We start from the raw sequence: 20,610 nt of genomic DNA on the forward strand, positions 1-20,610 counted from the left end.
GGGTAAGCCGCCGGAGGGTGCCGCTCAGGCCCTGCTGGGCCGATTTGTTTAATTTTTTTTTTGCTGGACGCAGCTAGCACTTTGCTAGCTGCGCCAGCACCCTGATCGCCGCCGCCGCGCGCCCGATCGCCGCTATACGGTGCGGCGCGCGCCCCCCCCCCCCCCCAGACCCCGTGCGCTGCCTGGCCAATCAGTGCCAGGCAGCGCCGAGGGGTGGCCCGGGACTCCCAATGACGACCCGACGTCGGTGACGTCATTCCGCCCCGTCGCCATGGCGACGGGGGAAGCCCTCCAGGAAATCCCGTTCTTTGAACGGGATTTCCTGATCGGAGATCGCCGAAGGCGATCGAAGAGGGCGGGGGGATGCCGCTGAGCAGCGGCTATCATGTAGCGAGCCCTGGGCTCGCTACATGATATAGAAAAAAAAAAATTAAAAAAAAACTGCCGCGCTGCCTCCTGGCGTATTTTTTTATACCGCCAGGAGGGTTAATAGTTTGAGGGTAGGTTCACAGTGCGACATTAAAGTCGCGCGTTTATAGCCCTTTGTAACATGTACAAAACACACTGCAATGCAAAGTCAATGCTACATTCACAGTGCATGCGTTGCGTTATAGTGTAACGCAGCACGTTCTGTGAAAGTAGTGCTTGCAGTGCGTTTGGCATGTTATGGGCTGCGTTACTGTGTTTGCACATACTCAGTGGATTTTGTTTTTAATAAAAAAAACCGAACGCATGCGCCGTTTTGGGCGCATCAGGATGCCACGATAACTGCGCATTTGATGCAACGTTAAGGTCGCATTGGAATGACAGCTAAACGCAATGCAATATAGCATAACGTGTACTAACACATTATGCTTTTGCGTTGTTACTACCTGCGGTGCGACCTTAACGTCGCACCAAAAACGCAACGTCAACTGCCTCACAGCATCAGAACTTTGTTTTTCTTACCCAAGCCTAATTTATTAGCTCCACAGAAGCTGAGCTCTGCCCCATCAAAGAAATCTGCCCAGGCATTTTTTCCCCCTGATGCTGTGCAAAGCATGATGGGATTTCTGATGTTGTTCTTGTTCTGCTGTTTTGGCACAATTTTTTTTTTTAATTTGAGATTTGAAGCCCAGTGAGCGCAGCTGGGAGGGGTGATCAGGACACAGGACAGTTGGAACTGTGTCTCATGCTCCGTCACTTCCTTTCAACCAAAAAGATGGCTGCCCCCAAGAAATCACAAACATTTGCCTGTTGTTCTGAGACAGATAGGTAATATATTCTCTTACCCACCCTATTTTAATTAACATAACTAATGTAACTTAATGACAGTATGTTTGTTTAGCCTGAAGTTTGTCTTTAAAGGGAACCAGAGACGTTGGGGGGACGCTTTTATACATACCTGGGGCTTCCTCCAGCCCCATACGCACGGATCGCTCCCACGCCGCCGTCCTCTGCTGCCTGGATCCGCCGGTACCGGGTCCCGTCATTGCCGCGAGTCGGCCAGCAGACGCGGCCAAATGTCCGCATCACACGGGGCTCCCTCCATATACGTACGCATGAGGCTGCCTACTGCGCAGCCTCATGCGTACGGGTATGGAGGGAGCCCCTGTGATGCGGACAATTGGCTGCGTCTGCCGGAGGTGACAGGACCCGGTACCGCCGATACAAGAAGCGGAGGATGGCGGCGTGGGAGCGATCCAGGCTTATGGGGCTGGAAGAAGCCCCAGGTATGTATAAAAGCTTGCTCTATTTTTAGTAACGTTCCTCTCTGGTTCCCTTTAAAGCTACTGATCTACATGCTCATTCTTGGTTAGTGACTTAATGTAAACCTGTAAGAAAAAAAGTCTTATGCTGGGAATACACGGCTCGATTCTGAGCGATTTAGATGGCTCAATAGATAATTTCTGACATGTTTGATCTCCGGCCTGATCGTTTCGCCGCTTGATTCCGCATTGAAGACGATTCAAAAAGATAAGAAAATGGAGCTGAAGATAAGAGAATCGCCTGCGGAATCGAGCGGGGAATCAATCGAGCTGCAAAATCGAGCCGTGTATGCCCAACATTAAAAGCAGATACTTACCCAAGTAGTGGAAACCCTCTGTATAGACCAGAAGCTTCTCCAATCCTCCTTGACCTATCAGCTGCTGGCCAGGACCATCTTTACCTCCATGGGTGCACTGCCATCCGTGTATGATCCAAACTCTACTCCGCAGGCGTCAGTAGAGTTTGCACCTGCGCAGTAGCACAAAGCTTCTAGTGTATGGAGGAAAACCCTGTGCCTGAGCGACTTTGTGCTACTATGCAGCAGTGAACCCTGCTGATGCCTGAGCAGTACGGTCGCACGCTGACATAAACAGGAGCCCTGCCATGAGCAACTTATTCAACAAAATTGTCTGTTTTGGAGTGAGTCAGCACTGCAATGGAGGGGCGTAAGGGGGGCTATTTAGAGGCTTCCCTCTACTGAGGTAAGTATCTAGGTTTTGTTTTTTTTTTATAACTTCTTATACACTTTACAGTATTAGGGGCAGAGCATCAGCACAAAAGGCAAGCCATTAGCAACGTCATTAGAGTTATCTCATTTGAGATAAGTGCACTGCTTTTGACCTCAGTCAGCAGAACTTGTGCTGTAAATTGTTGGAATGCTTTGATCTCTCTCTACTAGCAAAAAATATAGAAACTGAAAGCATGAGTCCTCTGTTATTGTCTCACATTGCCCCCTAGTGACAAGTGGCCATAAATACACATTACAGCAGTACTATGGTAATTAGAAGCAGGGCAATGTAAAAAATACATTTTAAAAAGTGTGCTAAAATGAATTGGCCTGGAACATTTGCAAGCCTTTAAATAAATTGGCTACTAAAGGATTAAGGGAGCAACACAGGCCTTTCATGCTAGAGGGCAATACAGTGAGTGTTGTCGTACAAAAAATGGTTACAAATGGGTTCAGAAGAGGTACTGTGGTCCTTTTCACTGATAAATGGTTAGTTGCTATAGTCCATGAGGTACCTTAGAGTCAGACACATCTAAACATAAGGAGAAAGTGCATACCAAAGAAAATTGTGCTAATTTGGTACATTTTCTGTATGTAAACATTGTATAGAGTATAAGCATTAATCATCATATACAGGGCTGTGGAGTTGGTCCAAAAATCATCCTTCACCTCAGTTTATGAAACCTCCGACTCCTCCAGGTACCCAAAAATTCCACAGCCCTACTCATGTACAAGCTAGATGAAACTTGGTGTGGTGCCTGAGGCTGAATCTGGTGTGTGTACAACCCCAAACACCCCCCTCACCCCACAATCCTCATTGGTGCCATTTAGGGCAATGCCCAGCAGGACAGAGAAGTTTCCCAAGTCTTTAAAAATGTATCACATTGCATCATCGCATGGAGCAATATTGTACTTTTAATACAACTTTTAAGCAATGAAATATTTATGATGGCTAATTTTCCAGATCTTTTACAACCCTCCCCCTTTTTTCATTTTTCAAAGACCACACATATGAACTTTCTCTAATATAAAGTGGCTTAATAGTTGCTGGAAGACATTTTTTCCAACTTTTCACTTTGCAGTTTTATCTCTTTTAGTACTAAGCTGTGTGCCTTGGTTGTGCTCAGCTGTTAATTAAAGCTTGCAGCCACTTGCATATCCCGGAGTCTGACTACAAAGAATCTCTTACATCTTGCTGCATAGCTTGTGACAGAGCTCCAGCAATCCCAGAAGAGCTACAGTGTTACTTCAACTCATAGCATTTTAAAACAGAATCAAGAAGTTAAATAAATCATTAACTGCCTTCCAAGTTCTGCTTTATTGAAAAGATAAAACTTTTTTTTTTCCAGCGTTGGTGGCCTTATATTAGACACAACTGTATCCGACCCAAACTTAGCTGGGATCGTTGTCTACACACCAGTAATAAATGGTAAGAATGATATTTACTGCTTTTCGTTTCTTATTTAGTTGATGTCAATTTGATTAGTAGACGATTGTTAAGCTGCTGATGTGTAGGTGTCAGATGGGCAGCACAGTGGGGTAGTGGTTAGCACACTCTCCTTGCAGCACTGGGTCCCCGGTTCAAATCCTAGCCAGGTCATCATCTGCAAGGAGTTTGTATGTTCTCCCTGTGTCTACGTGCGTTTCCTCTCACATCCCAAAAACATACAGATAAGTTAATTGGCTTCCCCCTAAAATTGGCCTTAGACTACGATACATACACTATAAGATACGATACATACACTATAAGATACATACATAGACATATGACTGTGGTAGGGACTAGATTGTGAGCTCCTCTGAGGGACAGTTAGTGACAAGATAATATGCTCTGTACTGCGCTGTGTAAGATGTCAGCGCTTTATAAATAATAATAATGTTCAAGCTGTTTGCTGTGGCATTTGGTAGTAGCGAAATAGCGAAACAGTAGATTCCTTCCATATTGAGACAGTTTCAATGAGCGGCTACAAATAATTTACAAGCCTCTCAGCCATGCACATAAAGATAACCATTTGTCACAGCTGGAGAGGTAATTTCCATAAACATAAGCTACTTGCAGCTATGCCGAAATAATTGTTAGATATGAAAAAATAACTAACTTAATGCACTGTCTCTTCCTAGTTATGGTTAACTGGATGCAATAAAAATGCAAGAACATGGCAACATGTTCTAGATCATTGTGGTTCTGTACAGATAAAGGACCCCACAAATATTAGGCTTCTGTTGACCAAAATAATTGCTCTTTATTCTTTTGAGTGACAGTGTGAAGTTCATATGACTCTCTGAGATCTCTTTAGGCATTTTCTGACCTCTTCACCTCAGTGATGAAGCACAAAGCAATCGTCCAGGTTGCTAGTTGCTATTTTTCTTTGGACAGATGTCAGAATGCAGTCTCTGATGCTGGCTGTCTGCAGCTCCCTTAGGCAATTCACATCATGATTGCATGTCTAACCATCATCAAAAGTGTGTATACAGCTTTAAAGAGAACCTGTCCAAATCATCTGAAGCTAAGGAAACTTTTAAAACGTTATACTGTATATTTGTTATTTTATGAACGCTGTAGGGCTGACAGTGTAATTTTTCTGAGATTGCTTTTTACCGTGAATTAGGTCAATTGGATGCCACAATTGGCATGCATCTAATAGAAGCCTATATTAATTATTGGTCATTGCACCCAAGCAGTGATTTTAGTGCCCGATGCAGCTAGCTTTAGGCAGTTAACGGGGGGGTTAAAATTGTGTTAGGGCCAATTCACACTTGAAAGTCGCAAAACTGATTGTACAGGTAATTTTACAGCGATTAGAGCGGTAAAATCACTGTACACTCTCGCGATTTATTTTTATATTCCTATTATAATCACTGTATCGCGATTGCTCCTGAATCGTGAGAAAATGCTGCAGGCAACACGTTTTGCGATTGCTGTTCATCACGAAACAACCGCGGTCGGTGGCAATCACGGCACTGAGATCACTGCCATAGGGTTGATTTTGCTCTAGCGCTTAGAAGCATTAGCTCTTCGGCGATTAGTGGGAATCACCCGCTAATCACTCTAGTGTGAATGGGCCCTTAGGCATTAGGATTAGGCATCTACAGTGGAGGGTTCAAGTGATAATGACCTGAATTCACTAAGCTTTATCGAAACACTTTATCGAACGTTTGATAATTTACCTCATGAGTAAAATCTAATTTTGAATTCACTAAGGTGTTATAGATTAATTGAAAGTTTTATCGATAAAATGTTAAATAAATCTATAACACCTAGATTTCACTCATGAGGTAAATTATCAAACGTTTGATAAAGTGTTTGATAAAGCTTAGTGAATTGAGGCAATAGGGTTTCCAGATGCTGTATAGTAAGATATGGCTGATCTAAATTTACTGATCTTTTACTACTAGCGGCACCACTCTGTGCCCAACTCATACAGCGTGTATGGAGACAAACTTCAACACAATTAATAAATGGAGTCCACTCCTTCCTACCTCAGTAAGCTGCTCCTGTTGGCCAGCTGTTATCACCTCTATGTAGGTGATACTGGGGACAGCATTAGTGGGTATCATTCTACAGTTAACCTAGATAAGCTTTTCCTGTCAAATAAATAAATGTTCAGGCCAGTGTGTCACTCCATACTTTGGGGATGCCCTGAACTAGAGGACAGCAGCCCACTGAATTATTGGCGAATTTGGTGACCTTTGTTGTGGAACACTACATGCTCTCTGTGGAGTGGGATTTTCTGTAGTAAACGCATCTTTTTAGCCTTCAGAATGCAGTAGTGAGGTTGCACACCAATTAGGATTCCCAGGTGTTGGAGCAGTAATCGGCAATAGAACAAATCCAGAGGTTCTGCACACTGAGGACTAAGTAAACATCTTTTATTGTGTTATACACATGATATCCATCTGATCACCAAAGACCGTTTCGGGGCTACGGTGGGTCCCCTTTTGTACCACTCTGTTCGGTACCTCGACAAAGAGGACCTGTTGTGAGTTGTCAATACCTCTCCTTGCCCCCCCCATCCCATTCACTCCCCTTAAGGGGGGGGGGGACATGCGAGGGTAATAGGAGAGAATATATCACTGCAAGCCTGCCTGAAACTTGACTACTATAGGTAGGTCAGGTGTTTTTTTAACTTTGCTAAATATTTAGACTCTGAGTGGGCTTGATAGCTACACCAAGTCTTGGAGTTTACATTGCCTGACAAATTATTGACAGCTTTCTTTCATGTTCCTTTGCATATATAATTGGCTTAACATTGTATTGTACAAGTTATATGATTGTATAGAGCTATTAGCCTTGTACCTTCGTGATATAGTCAATTGGTTGGACCTTGAGCTGCATCTTTCAGTTAGGCCTAGTGCACACCGAGCGGTTTTTGGAGCGATCCGCCGGCCGCATCCGCCTGTAAAAACGCTTGGCTAATGTATTGCAATGGGATGGTGCACACCGGCGGTTTGAGGTTTTTGCCAAGCCGCAAACGCGCCTCCTGCTGCGCGTTTGCGGTTTTCGGAAGCGTTTCGTCCTCAATGTAAAGTATAGGAAAAACACAAACCGCTCTGAAAAACGCTACTTCAGAGCGGTTTGCCAGGCGTTTTTGTTACAGAAGCTGTTCAGCAACAGCTTTTACTGTAACAATATGTGTAATCTGCTACACGAAACCGCACCCAAAACCGCTAGGTATGTTTAGAAAATCAGCTCCCAAAACCGCTAGCATATTGCAGATCTGCTAGCGGTTTTGGTGTGCACTAGGCCTTATTTAGCAGCATGTTTTCACTTTTGCTTGTTGAACACTCCTGCTATTCACGGATCAGGGTATGCTAATGGGGGACAAACAGTAGGCATATAATTCGCTTCTCCACTCTGCCGGTGAGAACGGGTGGGTGAAGGCTCCCACTCCCACTGCACACCACGCAGCATCTGCCAATGGGGGGATGGGGTTTGGAGACACGGGGATCCGTAAAATCACTGCAGTGCATTCTGCCCGCACAATGAAGAAATTGCCCGCACAAGCTGAACAGCATTTGATAGAGGGAGCACTCGGGGAGGGGAGAGACAATGGCACGAAGCCTCGAGTATATGCCGAGACCCCCACTTTTGGGGCAACTTTTTGGTCCCAAAATCTCGGCTTATACTCGCGTATATACGGTAAGTGAAAGGTTAAAAATAATGTCCTATTTTCATTGCCATAATGTGGACATTTTCCTTAACATCTTGTTCTTGATGATCGTGATCATTGGGACTTAAAGTCAGAAAATCTGTTATAAGAATTAACATTTAATAGTTAACATACCTCTAAGTGAACTGCGGACAAAAAGACTTGATAGTGGTTCTACCTCTTCCCCAACGTACCCAGAGCCACTTCATTGAGAATAACTGGCATGTATTCTACATTCATCTTTGTAAGTAGGTCCCCAGGCTCATGAATCCAGTAGCTATTGCTGTCTTTACAACACCCTGAGTCTATGCTGATCCTTATGTTATTATGTTATGGCATTTCGAATGTGTATAAGCCTGCCTCAGACTTCTGTTCATCTTCAGCAAGGATTGAAATGCATTCTGGGATCAACTGTACACTTCTGTTCTTTATGTACACAGTATTCTCAGTCAACAGTCAGTGCGGTGTTTATATTTCTTGGCTGTGGAGCCATTCTGGAAACTGAACATTAGTATCTCATTCTGATTTTATTAGGTAATATGTCGACATATTTCTGTTTGCTCAAATGTGACAGTAAATGCTCCATTCTGTGCTCTGAATTTAGCAGGCAGGTTTTTAGACAGAATTTGCATTTGCTGCCAGTAAATGGGATGACCAATAATGTATTTGCTGGACCCATAATTCTGTACATGGCATTGCACAGCGCATCGATGGCAGAAAGTACAGTACAGGTTTTGTATTTTGTAACATTGATAGTTATTCTGATATGTAAAAGTTGCCTTATCTTCACAAACTCCAATTCCAGATCCAATATCTTAGCATTATAGAATGCAGTGAGCTATTATAATGGCAGGGAATTGGGGACTTTCTAGCATCCTAATATAGAGTGCTTCCTGTCTGGACTGGTATGGAAGTCATCCACACTTTAGCGTTTGATCTTCCAAGTAAATACGTGAAAGGAAATCTGGTACATGTGAAGTAAATGTCAGTCCTTCAGAATCATCAAAGGAGAGCTGCATCTGTTCAGGTCCCTAATGTCATGTGCCACATAGAAATGTTTGACTTTCAACCAACCTCTTCAGGCTTTCCTAGTGCAAATCCATGAGACATTTCTATTATAGCTGACTTATTTTGCTTAATATCTTCTTTATAATTTGCCATTTACATCTGGCAGGTTAATTGGACATATTGTCTGTAACTGAAAATATATTAAAAAAAGGGAAAAGTTCCAATACCCCACACACTCTATACAAGTGAGCCCCTCGAGCTGAAATACAGCTGGAATGCAAATGTTTTCTTAAAGCGTCTATAGAACAAAGCAGTTCATTTTTTAGGTTTTTAATAAGGTTTATTGAGGCAATGTTCCAGTGATGAGCGAAAGTGGTTGTATACTTCGCATTCATTTTCTTAGAAGTAAATTTCGACTTTCAATGTGAAAAAGCCATAAAAAAAAATGATTTTGTAATAAGTTTGCAAATTTTTTGCATTTTCACAAAGTTACGCGCTAAAATAAACCATTTCCTCGCTTTTCGTGAATTTTTTTGCGGAAAAATAACCTTTAACTTTTTTACCGTAGATTTTCGCATCGGAAAGAAAAATTAGTGTTCTTTGACTATATTGCGAATATTTGCTCAGAAACGAAAATGACTTTGGCAAAAATTTGCAAGCAACACTACAATGTACGTGATGACAAGTACATATTCAAATTGTTAGGGGTTAAAAAAGGTTATAAAGAAAGCTAGGGTGGGGTGTCTTGACCTCTTAAATAGAGATCAAGGTAAAGCTCACTCTCCTCACTCTGCCATCACTAGCTGCCTGGTCCCATGTGATCGCCTTGCTGGAGAGCATCTGTAGCTCTGCTCCTGCATGCTGTAATCTGCACACAGGGTGAGGTTGGATGTATTATGTGTGCCGCTACACCCCGAGACCCCTCCCTCCCATGCAGTGCCATTGAAACAGCAGGGACGCTACTCTGGCTTACCCCAATATTCAGGGCTTTGCTAGTGGGCACACCAGAATCCTCATATTCAGGACACATTTGAATAGATCCGTGGCACGTGCTCCGAATCTACCCTCCTAGCGATGCACCTGCTGAGGATGCAGGGACAATGCATTTTTGTTTTTTATTTTTGCTACCAGGATACAGAAATAAGATGTCAAGCAGGATCCCAAAATAAGGCCACATAAAAGGAAACTGACGGTGTGAAAGTCTTGTTATAAACTAATATTTGTACTTGCATTTACATTACTCGGGACACCTGAATTACCTGGGGAATAAAAACAAGATACGTATCTCTGTATCCTCTTCATCCCTATCATTCCAGCGCTTGGTCCTCTTAGCATAAGTGACAAATTTGTTGAAAGTTTCTCCTAGCTGTACCCTCCTCTATGTACAAGAGCAGCTACACTGTGCTTGCGCTAGTATGGGCCGTGTGTGCCCTGTAGAATGAGGTGGCCTTTTTCAAATGGACATGTGTGGCTCGTACTCTCATGGAGGCGCAGTGTGGCTGCTCTTGTACATAGACAAGAGTGCAGCCACAAACCAGAAGAGGGTCCTAGGAAGGAGGAGTGGGGTTGATCCAGAGGCTCCCTACTACTTAAAGGCAACCTGAAGCAAGGATGATATGGAGGATGCCATATTTATTTCATTTTAAACAATACCAGTTGCCTGGCAATCCTGCTGATCTTTGGCTGCAGTAGTGTCTTAATTACGTTAGAAACAAGCATGCAGCTAATCTTGTCAAATCGCCTAATCTGCTGCATACTTGTTCAGGGCCTATGGGTAAAACTATTAGAGGCAGAGAATCATCATTAGAGCCAGGCAACTGGTATTGTTTCAAATTATATTAATATGGGAGCCTCCATTTACCTCTTGTTTCAGGTTCTGTTTTTATTTAAAGCGCGATTGGCATCCACAAAATCAAATTCCATTTACCCACTGCTCTATGTCTATGAGAGCTTAAACCCACTAGCAGTCTTTTCTAAGCACTCAGAAAAACGCTCCTAGTAGGTTCCAGGCATTATGCAGCCTTACCCTGCATTGCAAGCACTCCAGTCTATTCAAAAATGTTTCTGCTGTAATATATCTGATCTCAATCAGCCCCGCGAATGCCAACAAAAAGGAAGCTTGTCATCACCCTCCCACATTCCTGCTATTCACTGATTGGGTGAGGGCAGTTCAGTGTGAAGCTTTAATCTGATCTATGCTGGCTGTGCTCACGTGTTTACAAAGCAAGCTAGCTGTGGCAGTGCAGTTTGTAGAGGAAATTACATCAGGGATAGTATGGCTGTCCCTGCGGATTTAAAAAATTTTTTTTTGGGGGGGGGGGGTCAGCCATACTACGCCAGGGAAGAAAACACATATATAAGTAGATAGCTACTTGCTCTACTTAAATAACAAATTTATTGTACTGTCACTGATGTCAGTGAATGTTATATAGCAAATGAAGAGAATTCTGTTTATTAGCCATTTTGGTTCCCTCTGACTGAAGCCAATCCTGATGTCATTTCCTCCCTTACTTTTTTTTTCTTTCTCCTAGAATCTGCCTTATCATAGCTAGCTTGCTTTGGAAACACATGAGAGCACAGCAGCATTCATTGTATTTCAGCTTCACACTGAACTCAGCTTGTGGGAGGGGAGATCACAAGCTTCACTCTCTCCCTCTCGTTGGCGATGGCGAAAATAGAGCCAGGATGACTGAGATAAGATTTATTACAGCAAAAACATTTCTGAATAGATTTGAGTGCTGGCAGGGTTAGGTTCCAGGCTGCATAATGAACACCATGCAGTGGGTAAATGAAATTTGCTGACAATCTAACCATTTCGGCCTGCGGGTATTTTTCTCCGTATGCATCAGAGCAGCTTTCACCTCCCATTCATTCCCCAATAACTTTATCACTACTTATCACAATGAATTGATCTATATCTTGTTTTTCCTGCCACCAATTAGGCTTTTGCTAAGAATTATTTTTTTCTAAATGCATTTTCACAGTAATATTAAGAACAAAATTTAAAAAATTCAGTTCAGACCCTTAGGTAACTATTTTTTTTTTTTTTGTAATTTTTTTTCCCATTAAAAATTTTATTTGGTTAATTTTTGGTGTGGAAGGTAAACAGTTAATTTTAAATGTAATAATATTGGTTTATTGTATTAAAGTATGGAGATGTAGTTTTACTATTTGGCCACAAGATGGCTATAGTGAGATTTTTTTTTTGTTTTAGCCCTGTGACGCCGTCGATGACATATCGAATGCGTCATGGAGTTACCAACGCTAGTTCTTCGCAAACCACCCAAACTGACAGTTTTTGGTTTAAATACACTTTTTTTTCCCTTCACCAAAGGGCTGGAGAAATCTTTTCATGGTCAGTTAATTAGCCTCCTGTGAAAAGATTCTCTACCAGCACAGGGACCCCCAACCAGGCAGAAAGAGGGAAATCTCACACCTCCACTGCCTAACCCAGACTTGGTGGCTCCTCAGCTCCGTACAAGAAAAGAGCAGCCACAGGAGGTCCTGCTAACATCCTGCAGAAGCCACTTAGAGACTACAGCTGGCTTTCTAAGTCACTAGTAGGAAACCTATCTGTGACCTCACAAATATGAAATCCATCTTTTATCATAAAGATGACTTTCCAAATAGGCAACGGCCTTAAGAACCCGCTTATTCTGAAATTCGGAACCAACCACATGATTGGATGTTTCTGAATTCAAGGTAAGCCCTGCCAAAGCAGAGATATGCATTTTGGGGTCACCGTTCACTCTAAACCCCCCAAGTTTGGTATCAACGTTCTTGATAAATTCTGACAAACCTAAAAATGTTATTAGATTTAACATAACTTGTACGGTTTGCAGATGAGCACACTTATCATGATTCAGGTAAATTCTTGCCTCTATAAGAGGGGCAGAGACCTCCTGCTGCAAAGAGGTGTGTGATCCACGCCCCCTAACCCCTCCTTGCTGGAGTAGGGGCTATAACCAGACAGAGCCCAGAAAGCTCTGGGTCCTTTACCTTCAATCTGATGCCTAGTAACATCCTGGCAGCCCGCAGGGACACGGGCCAACCTCCATCTTTGAACTTTCTAACAAAGGCCTGTTGGCCGCATGGCAACCGCCATTTTGGGACTTTCGCCAAAGACTTGCGATTGCCGCATGGACTACCAATAACGGTATTTGAACTGTATATAATCAGACATTCTGTTCTCTTTTCCTCTCTTCTCTCTGTCAATCAATCTGTTCTAAAATAAGCTGTGTGTATGTAGTTTAGAAATAAACTAACGATTTTATCGTTCAGTCTTGTGCCTGTTCTGGTCATCTGATTGCTGCTATAACGAATCTGCCCTCTGAAGAGTCAGTCATACTACCGCATTGTTTTATGATTTGCTTATGATTGTTGATTTGCTAGCTAGGTTGTAAATAACCGTTTCTTCCTTCTAGGATTAGCTAGTACCAGATTTCCTGTGCGAAATCGATAACTTTCGTTCCTCGATTGTAAATACAATTCGAGATTGCATCATATAGGGACCCAGCAACCTTTCTTTAACGTCACATTGCTCACAGTCTTTAAGCCGTCGGAAGTGACTATTCCCCGAACAGTGACTTGAGCGTGTTAAACGTGATGGGCTGGCTACCGTATTATGATAGCGGGAGTCTCTTTCCTCCCTGAACTTGAGAGAGTGGTGGCAGTTTACTTTATTTACCCGATTTCCAGCGCGAAATCAATATTTCTTTGTTTACCGATTGTATATACAATCAGAATTGTACATGTATGGGCACCTCCAACCAATCTTAACCGTTTACTACGCACACAGTGAATTTACCTCCAGCAGTCTCTAGTGCATGAGACCTGCATGGCAACAGTGGCCTAGTAATACAGGATTGGTGGATGTTTGTCCCATTACATATTGTCGGCAGCTGCGCGACCAATCTTTATTGTCAGTCTGTTCACCGTACTTCCTGCGTATGCTAACGGGAGCAGATTAGACGGGATTGGCACGCTCTGTCGCCCTTTTCTTTCTTCCCTCTGACGATCCAGCAACCGGTCTCGTTGTCCATCTGCGCCCGTACTTCCTGCGTACGCTAACGGGAGCAGATCTCGACGGGATCGCGGGGCTGGATTGTCACAAGCCCTGGAAGCGAAGTGCTCACTTCCAGGAAGCATTAGGACGGGAAACTTTTTTTTTTGTTGTTTTTAGAAAGACGGCGGTTTCTGATAAGAAACTGCCGGTCTTTCTACCGGGGACTTGGATCAATGAATGGGAACTATGTTCCCATTCATTGATCTCCGGGCTAACTGGGGACCATGCGTGGGAGCATGCAGCAGTCGCCTGGACGTGACATTCACGTCCAGGCGGCAACAATGGTTAAAGTGATCCTGAGCCGAAGCTCAGAATACCTAAAGCAGGGGTCCCCAACCTTTTTGAGCCCGGAGCCCACTGTCCCGACCAACATTTTCTCCGGGACCCCCCCGGGGGAGGGGGGGGGGTTGGAGGGGCGTGGCTAGTGGCGGCGGCAGTTACCACAGTATAGCTAGTACAGTTAGCCCAGTATAGCTAGTACAGTTAGCCCAGTATAGCTAGTACAGTTAGCCCAGTATAGCTAGTACAGTTGGCCCAGTATAGCAAGTACAATTAGCCCAGTATAGCAAGTATAGTTACCACAGTATAGCAAGCACAGTTAGCCCAGTATAGCAAGCACAGTTAGCCCAGTATAGCAAGCACAGTTAGCCCAGTATAGCAAGCACAGTTAGCCCAGTATAGCAAGCACAGTTAGCCCGTATAGCAAGTACAGTTAGCCCAGTATAGCTGCCCCAGTGTCGCCAATACAGTTAGCCCAGTGTAGCCAGTAGTTACCCCAGCATAGTGCCCCAGTGTAGCTAGGCTAGGTGCCCTCTCCACCCCGCGGCCGCCGCTCCGGTTACCTTATGAGCGGGTGGTCGCTTCCTTCCTTATATTCCCCCAGGCGCTCCTCTCCTCTGTTGCAGCATCTCGTAATACAGCAGTGCTTCCCGCGTGGCTGCTGTAAAGAAGGGAAGGAAGCAGGGCAGCGGCTTCCTGTAGCGGCGATCGCCGTTGCCATGGGAACCGCTGCCCCGCCCCCTTCCCTCCTTACAGCAGCCGCAATGGAAGCGCTGCTGTACGAGATAGGAAGGAGAGGGGCTATGGGGAACATAAGGGAGGAAGCGGCCGCCGCTCTTAAGATAACAGAAACGGCAGCCGCCGGGGGGGGGGGGGGGGAGGAAGAAAGGCCAGATCCGCCGCGGCCCCCCAGAAATTTGCCCACAGACCACCAGGGGGCCGCAGCCCCCAGGTTGAGGACCTCTGCCTTAAAGGATAACCGAAGTGACATGATGAGATAGACGTGTATGTACAGGGCCTAGGCACACAAATAACTATGCTGTGTTTCTTTTTTTTCTTTCTTTATCTGAAAGAGTTAAATATCAGGTATGTAAGTGGCTGAGTCAGTCCTGACTCAGACAGGAAGTGACTACAGTGTGACCCTCACTGATAAGAAATTCCAACTATAAAACACTTTCCTAGCAGAAAATGGCTTCTGAGTGCAAGAAAGAGATAACAATTTATTATCAGTGAAGGTCGCACTGTAGTCATTTCTTGTCAGTCAGAACTGAATCGGCCACTTGCATACCTTATATTTAACTCTTTCAGCCAGAGAAAGGAAAAAAAGGAACACAGCATAGTAATTTGTGTGCTAGACACTGTACATACCCATGTCTATCTCATCATGTCACTTCGGGTATCCTTTAAGAGAGTGAAGCCTCAGGATCCCATTGAGGCTTCCCTCACTGATCTGAAGCCCCCTGTTGCTGAGTGCAGCCCCCTTTATATCGGGGATGCGCAGCTCGTCTTTCTGGAGTGTAGCCACGGCTCCGGCTTACTGCGCATGCGCGGGCGGGCTGGGTCGGCTATTGCACAGCCACACTGGAGGAAAAAGAGCTGTTCGGCCCCGGTCTGATTAGAGACAATGCATTGTGGCTAATCATCTGGGAGGCTGCACTCAGCGATGGGGGACAAGACAGCAGGGAGGGAAGCCTCAATAGGATCCTGAAGCTTCCTTCTCTTTAGGTAAGTATCTAATTTTGTACCCGAGTTTTGGCTGCAATGGACAGAGCTATTTACCAGAGGTTTTGCATTCCATTAAATTGGAGTTTCAAACCTAGACTCTACTACAAGGCAAGAATGCCCTCCACTATGCCGCCCCTTACTGTATTTATTGTCAATTCTAATTCCTGCATGAAATATTTCAATATATTTCTGCAAACCATGTGAATATTGTTTTGGTAAAATTCAGTATCCAGTTGTGTTTAGCTTGTTTTATTGGTTTCTTAAGAGATTTCTGCCCTTTGATTTGTGCTCAGCCCTTCCACTCTGATCTGTGGTAGGCTGCCAGTCTGTTTATTTAGGCTATTCATGCTGTAGACCCAGCACTGGCAGATGACCTATATGGAAAAGGATAAAAAGCTTAGGATGACAACAACTGAGAAAAAGGATGCTTTTAGCATCAAAAGGAGGACACACGCTATCATCCGTACATCCATAACAGGATGCCTTGCACTGAGGATTAAAGCAAAGCTGTATCAAATAGCGTTTGAAGCCCACTGGGTTCTTTCATAATATATCCATGGCATTTCTAATAAAGCGTACACAATATGGGCAGTAATGAGCAAAGTAGCAGCAGTTGATTAATTCATATTGACCACAGTAGAAGAACGCAGTATGCTAGTAAGCCAACCACTGAAATGAGCTGCAGTCATCAAGTAGAAGTAATACAAAATCTAGAAGAGAAAATTGGTGCCCGAGTATAATTTGTGTACACCAGGTGACTACAGCACCGTATCGTGCCAAGCAGTTGAAAAGAGCAATGCACACTTAATTTAAAGGCCAAGTCCACCCAGAATGTAAAACACCACTGCGTTACATTCATTCAGGACTGTAGGAATCCTTCAGTGCTCCAGGCTCTGCACTGCATCCCTCTTCCTGACATCACAGCGCCAAGCAAAACAAGAATAGATTTATATTTTACTTAAAGTAAACCTGAGATGGAGAGGACAAAAGGACTTTTGCTAACCTGGGGCTTCTTCCAGCCCCCTGTAGTCTGTCAGTACCATCAGTGTCCTCGTAGTACAATCTATTGTGTTGGGGCTACTGCGCATGTGCTGTTCCTGGTCTTGCACCTCCTCGATCGCATTCCCATGGCCAGGAGCGTTCTGTGCATGCGCGGTTACAAGGCTGTATGAACTGCGCCTGTGCAGAATGCTTCCGTGCCACACAAGCCATTTTGTAATTTAATGGTATCACACACACACACAAAAAAAAAATAATAATAAAAAATTAAGTGAACAGAAATCCACAATTATAAAATTGGGAATGTCAAAATGCAATGACAAATTATTCAAAATGCAATGACAAATTATTAGGTAAATACAGTAAGAGTTTCCCTTTATCGGAATGTGTATGGTGCTGGAACAGTAAAAGTGATACAAAGATGAGATTAACAAACCAATAAAACAATTGCAAGAAATGAGTGCTTTTATACAGAAATCTAACATAATTACTATAAAGCTGTACCACTGTCTAATCCCGCCCTACATAAAAAAATAAGTTAAACACTTCTATAGATATAAGCCACTGTACAATTTAAATGCCATTGTTAATGATATCTACTGTAATCCGTTTCTTATTTATTTGTACAGGTATTGGAGGAAATTTGGTAGCCATACAGGCCAGCAGAATTTCTACTTACCTCCATTTACACAGCATTCCTGGGGAACTGCCAGATGAGGCAGCAGGATGTTACCATCCTTGTAAGACCTTCTGTGGGGCAGGTAGGTTTTTTGCTGCTTTAGACGCGGTTCACAGTGGTCAGAGTGTGAACTGTAATGGAGACTGGACAGATTTGTACTACAAAGCCTGCATGCAGCGAGTTAGAATAACATATGTTACAACACAGCACTGTGAACAGCCCCATAGAAGTTATGGGCAGTGAGTTAACATGCGGAATTATTCTGCAACGCAGCTGAGCACTATGAACTAGCCCTTAATGTTACATCATGCAGGCAAATCTTCTAGGTGTATAGCCCATCTTACTTAACATTCAGAGGTTGTTTTGATCTTTTACCCCATTTTGCACCCATGATACTTTTAAATTAACGGTGTTACTGTATATAAAATCATGAATTATATTCAGCTCTGTATTGTGTGTATTGCACTTAACCACTTGCCGACCGCCCACTAACTATGGGTGTCGGCAAGGTGTCACCCCCAGGACCGCCTAACGCCGATCAGCGGCAGCACCTTGGAGACTAATTAGCTGGGGATCGCGCGCATCCACCGGCATTAGGCTCCACCCACCCGCGACGTCAACCCGCCGGCCAAGTAGCAGTGCCGGCGGGTTTTTAACCCTCGATCTGCCGCATATGAAGCGTATAATATGCTTTGTAATGTATACAAAGCATATTATACAGGCTGCCTCCTGCCCTGGTGGTTCTAGTGATCGAGGGACCACCAGGGGAGGTTGCAGCTGTAACTGTAGTAACACACAAACACTGATCCTGCCCCCTGATCGCCCACAGCACCCCTCAGACCCCCCTGATCACCCCCTTAGACCACTGTTAGCATCCAATCACCCATCAATCACCCCTGTCACTATCTGTCAACGCTATAATTTAGATTAGGTCCTTAACTGCCCCTGGGGGCTCCTGATCACCCCCCACACCCTCAGATCCTCCCCAGACCCCCTTCCCCTGAGTACTGTATACATCTATTCTCCCCTGTAATCACCCATCAATCACTCTGTCACCACCTGTCCCTGCCACCCATCAGATCAGACCCTAACCTGCCCCTTGCAGGCACCTGATCACCCGTCCACACCCTCAGACCCGCCTTCAGATCACCTCCCAAGTGCATTGTTTACATCTGTTCTACCCTCTAATCACCCACTGATCACCCATCAATCACCCCCTGTCACTGCTACCCATTAGATCAGACCCTAATCTGCCCCTTGCGGGCAACCAATCACCCGCCCACACCCTCAGATCGCCCTCAGACCCCCCTGATCACCTCGCCAGTGCTTTTCTTGCATCTATTCTCCCCTGTAATCACACCCTGATCACCTATCAATCACCCCGTCTCCCCCCGTCACTGCCACCCATCAGATCAGACCCTAATCTGCCCCTTGCAGGCACCCAAACACCTGCCCACACCCTCAGATTGCCCTCAGACCCCCCCCCCCCGATCACCTCCCCAGTGCATTGCTTGCATCTATCCCCCCCCCCCCCCCCTAATCACACCCTGAGACACCCATCAATCACCTTCTGTCACCATCTGTCACGTCCTAGCACACCTACCCATCAGATCAGGCCCTAATTTGCCCCTTCTGATCACCTCCCCAGTACATTGATTGCATCTATTCTCCCCTGAGACACCCATCAATCACCACCTGTCACCCCCTAGCACTCCTATCCATCAGATCAGGCCCTAATCTGCCTCCTGAGGGCTTGTGATCACCCAGCCAAACCCTCACCCGCCCCACCGCAGTGACAGAATTTTTTTTTCTGATCACTGCTGGTCTCTACGACTTAATTGTGGCTGAGACCAACAGTTATGCCACACAATACGCAACCGCCAATCCAAGAAGCTACCATGCCCAGCCTTTTCGGTGGAAACCACTCCCAAGTTTCCGAATTTAACATTTTTTTGGGCCTTCTCCTTAACATGAGTCTAGTCAAAAAGAATGTATTGCGGTCTTATTGGTCTACGCACCCAATACATCACATGCCCATGTTCTCTGCTGCCATGTCCAGGTCACGATTTGAGAACATCCTGCGCTTCCTGAACTTCAGTGCCAATACAACCTGTCATCTAAGAGGCCACCCTGTTTATGACCGGTTCCACAAAATTCGGCCCCTCAGACCACCTGTCATCAAAATTTGCAGATGCTTATACCCCTGAACAGTCATTTTGAGGCATTTGGTTTCCAGACTACTCCTCACAGTTTTGGGCCCCTAAAATTCCAGGGCAGTATAGGAACCCCACAAGTGACACCATTTTAGAAAAAAACTCACCCCAAGGTATTTAGTTAGGTGTATGATGAATTCATAGAAGATTTTATTTTTTTTGTCACAAGTTTGTGGAAAATGACACTTTGTGGAAAAAAAATCCATTTCTGCTAACTTGTGACAAAAAATAAAATCTTCTATGAACTCACCATACTCCTAACGGAATACCTTGGGGTGTCTTCTTTCTAAAATGGGGTCACTTGTGGGGTTCCTAAACTAACTAAGCTAAATCCGCTGTTTGGGATGGCATTATATTTCCCCCTTGAGGCGTTAGAAATAGGATCCTCCACCTTGTAACTGCACTCTCGTGCAGTTCTTCAGCTCATGTGAGCCGCGTGACGTCACCGCACTTCACAGATCCTAATGCTGCCTGCCGAGGCCCCTTCACCGCTGCTGGCAAGGACACAGACACCTATTGCTGTCCGTTGCTGTGGTTACCAGCTTTCAGCTCTGCGCAGCATTGTGGCAGCAGCACAGAGCAGCCAGGAGTTGTAGCTGTGTCCTGCTAGCATCTAACATTACGATTCAAGTTGTTATTTTATTCACGAGGCAAGCATTCTTAGAAGGAAAGCAGTAAAAATGTAACTCTTTCCTTCTAAGAATGCTTGCCTCGTGAATAAAACAACAACTTGAATCGTAATGTTAGATGCTAGCAGGACACAGCTACAACTCCTGGCTGCTCCGTGCTGCTGCCACAATGCTGCGCAGAGCTGAAAGCTGGTAACCACAGCAACGGACAGCAATAGGTGTCCGTGTCCTTGCCAGCAGCGGTGAAGGGGCCTCGGTAGGCAGCATTACGATCTGTGAAGTGCGGTGACGTCACGCGGCTCACATGAGCTGAAGAACTGCACGAGAGTGCAGTTACAAGGTGGAGGATCCTTATTCTAACGTCTCAAGGGGGAAATATAATGCCAC

General features: G+C 44.7%; 1 protein-coding gene across 2 annotated transcripts in view; it reads left to right on the forward strand.

The window, feature by feature from the left end:
• The window catches only part of SLC41A2 (solute carrier family 41 member 2), a 184,229-nt gene that overhangs the window by 129,098 nt on the left and 34,521 nt on the right, over positions 1 to 20,610 (forward strand). For both annotated transcript variants that reach the window (XM_068276912.1, XM_068276913.1), the window contains exons 8-9: positions 3,826 to 3,905; positions 17,332 to 17,463. In XM_068276912.1, coding sequence (XP_068133013.1) covers positions 3,826 to 3,905; positions 17,332 to 17,463 — 212 coding nt within the window. The remainder of the gene's footprint in view (positions 1 to 3,825; positions 3,906 to 17,331; positions 17,464 to 20,610) is intronic.

The sequence above is a fragment of the Hyperolius riggenbachi genome, chromosome 3 (genome assembly GCF_040937935.1).
Source record: "Hyperolius riggenbachi isolate aHypRig1 chromosome 3, aHypRig1.pri, whole genome shotgun sequence".
Lineage (NCBI taxonomy): Eukaryota > Metazoa > Chordata > Amphibia > Anura > Hyperoliidae > Hyperolius > Hyperolius riggenbachi.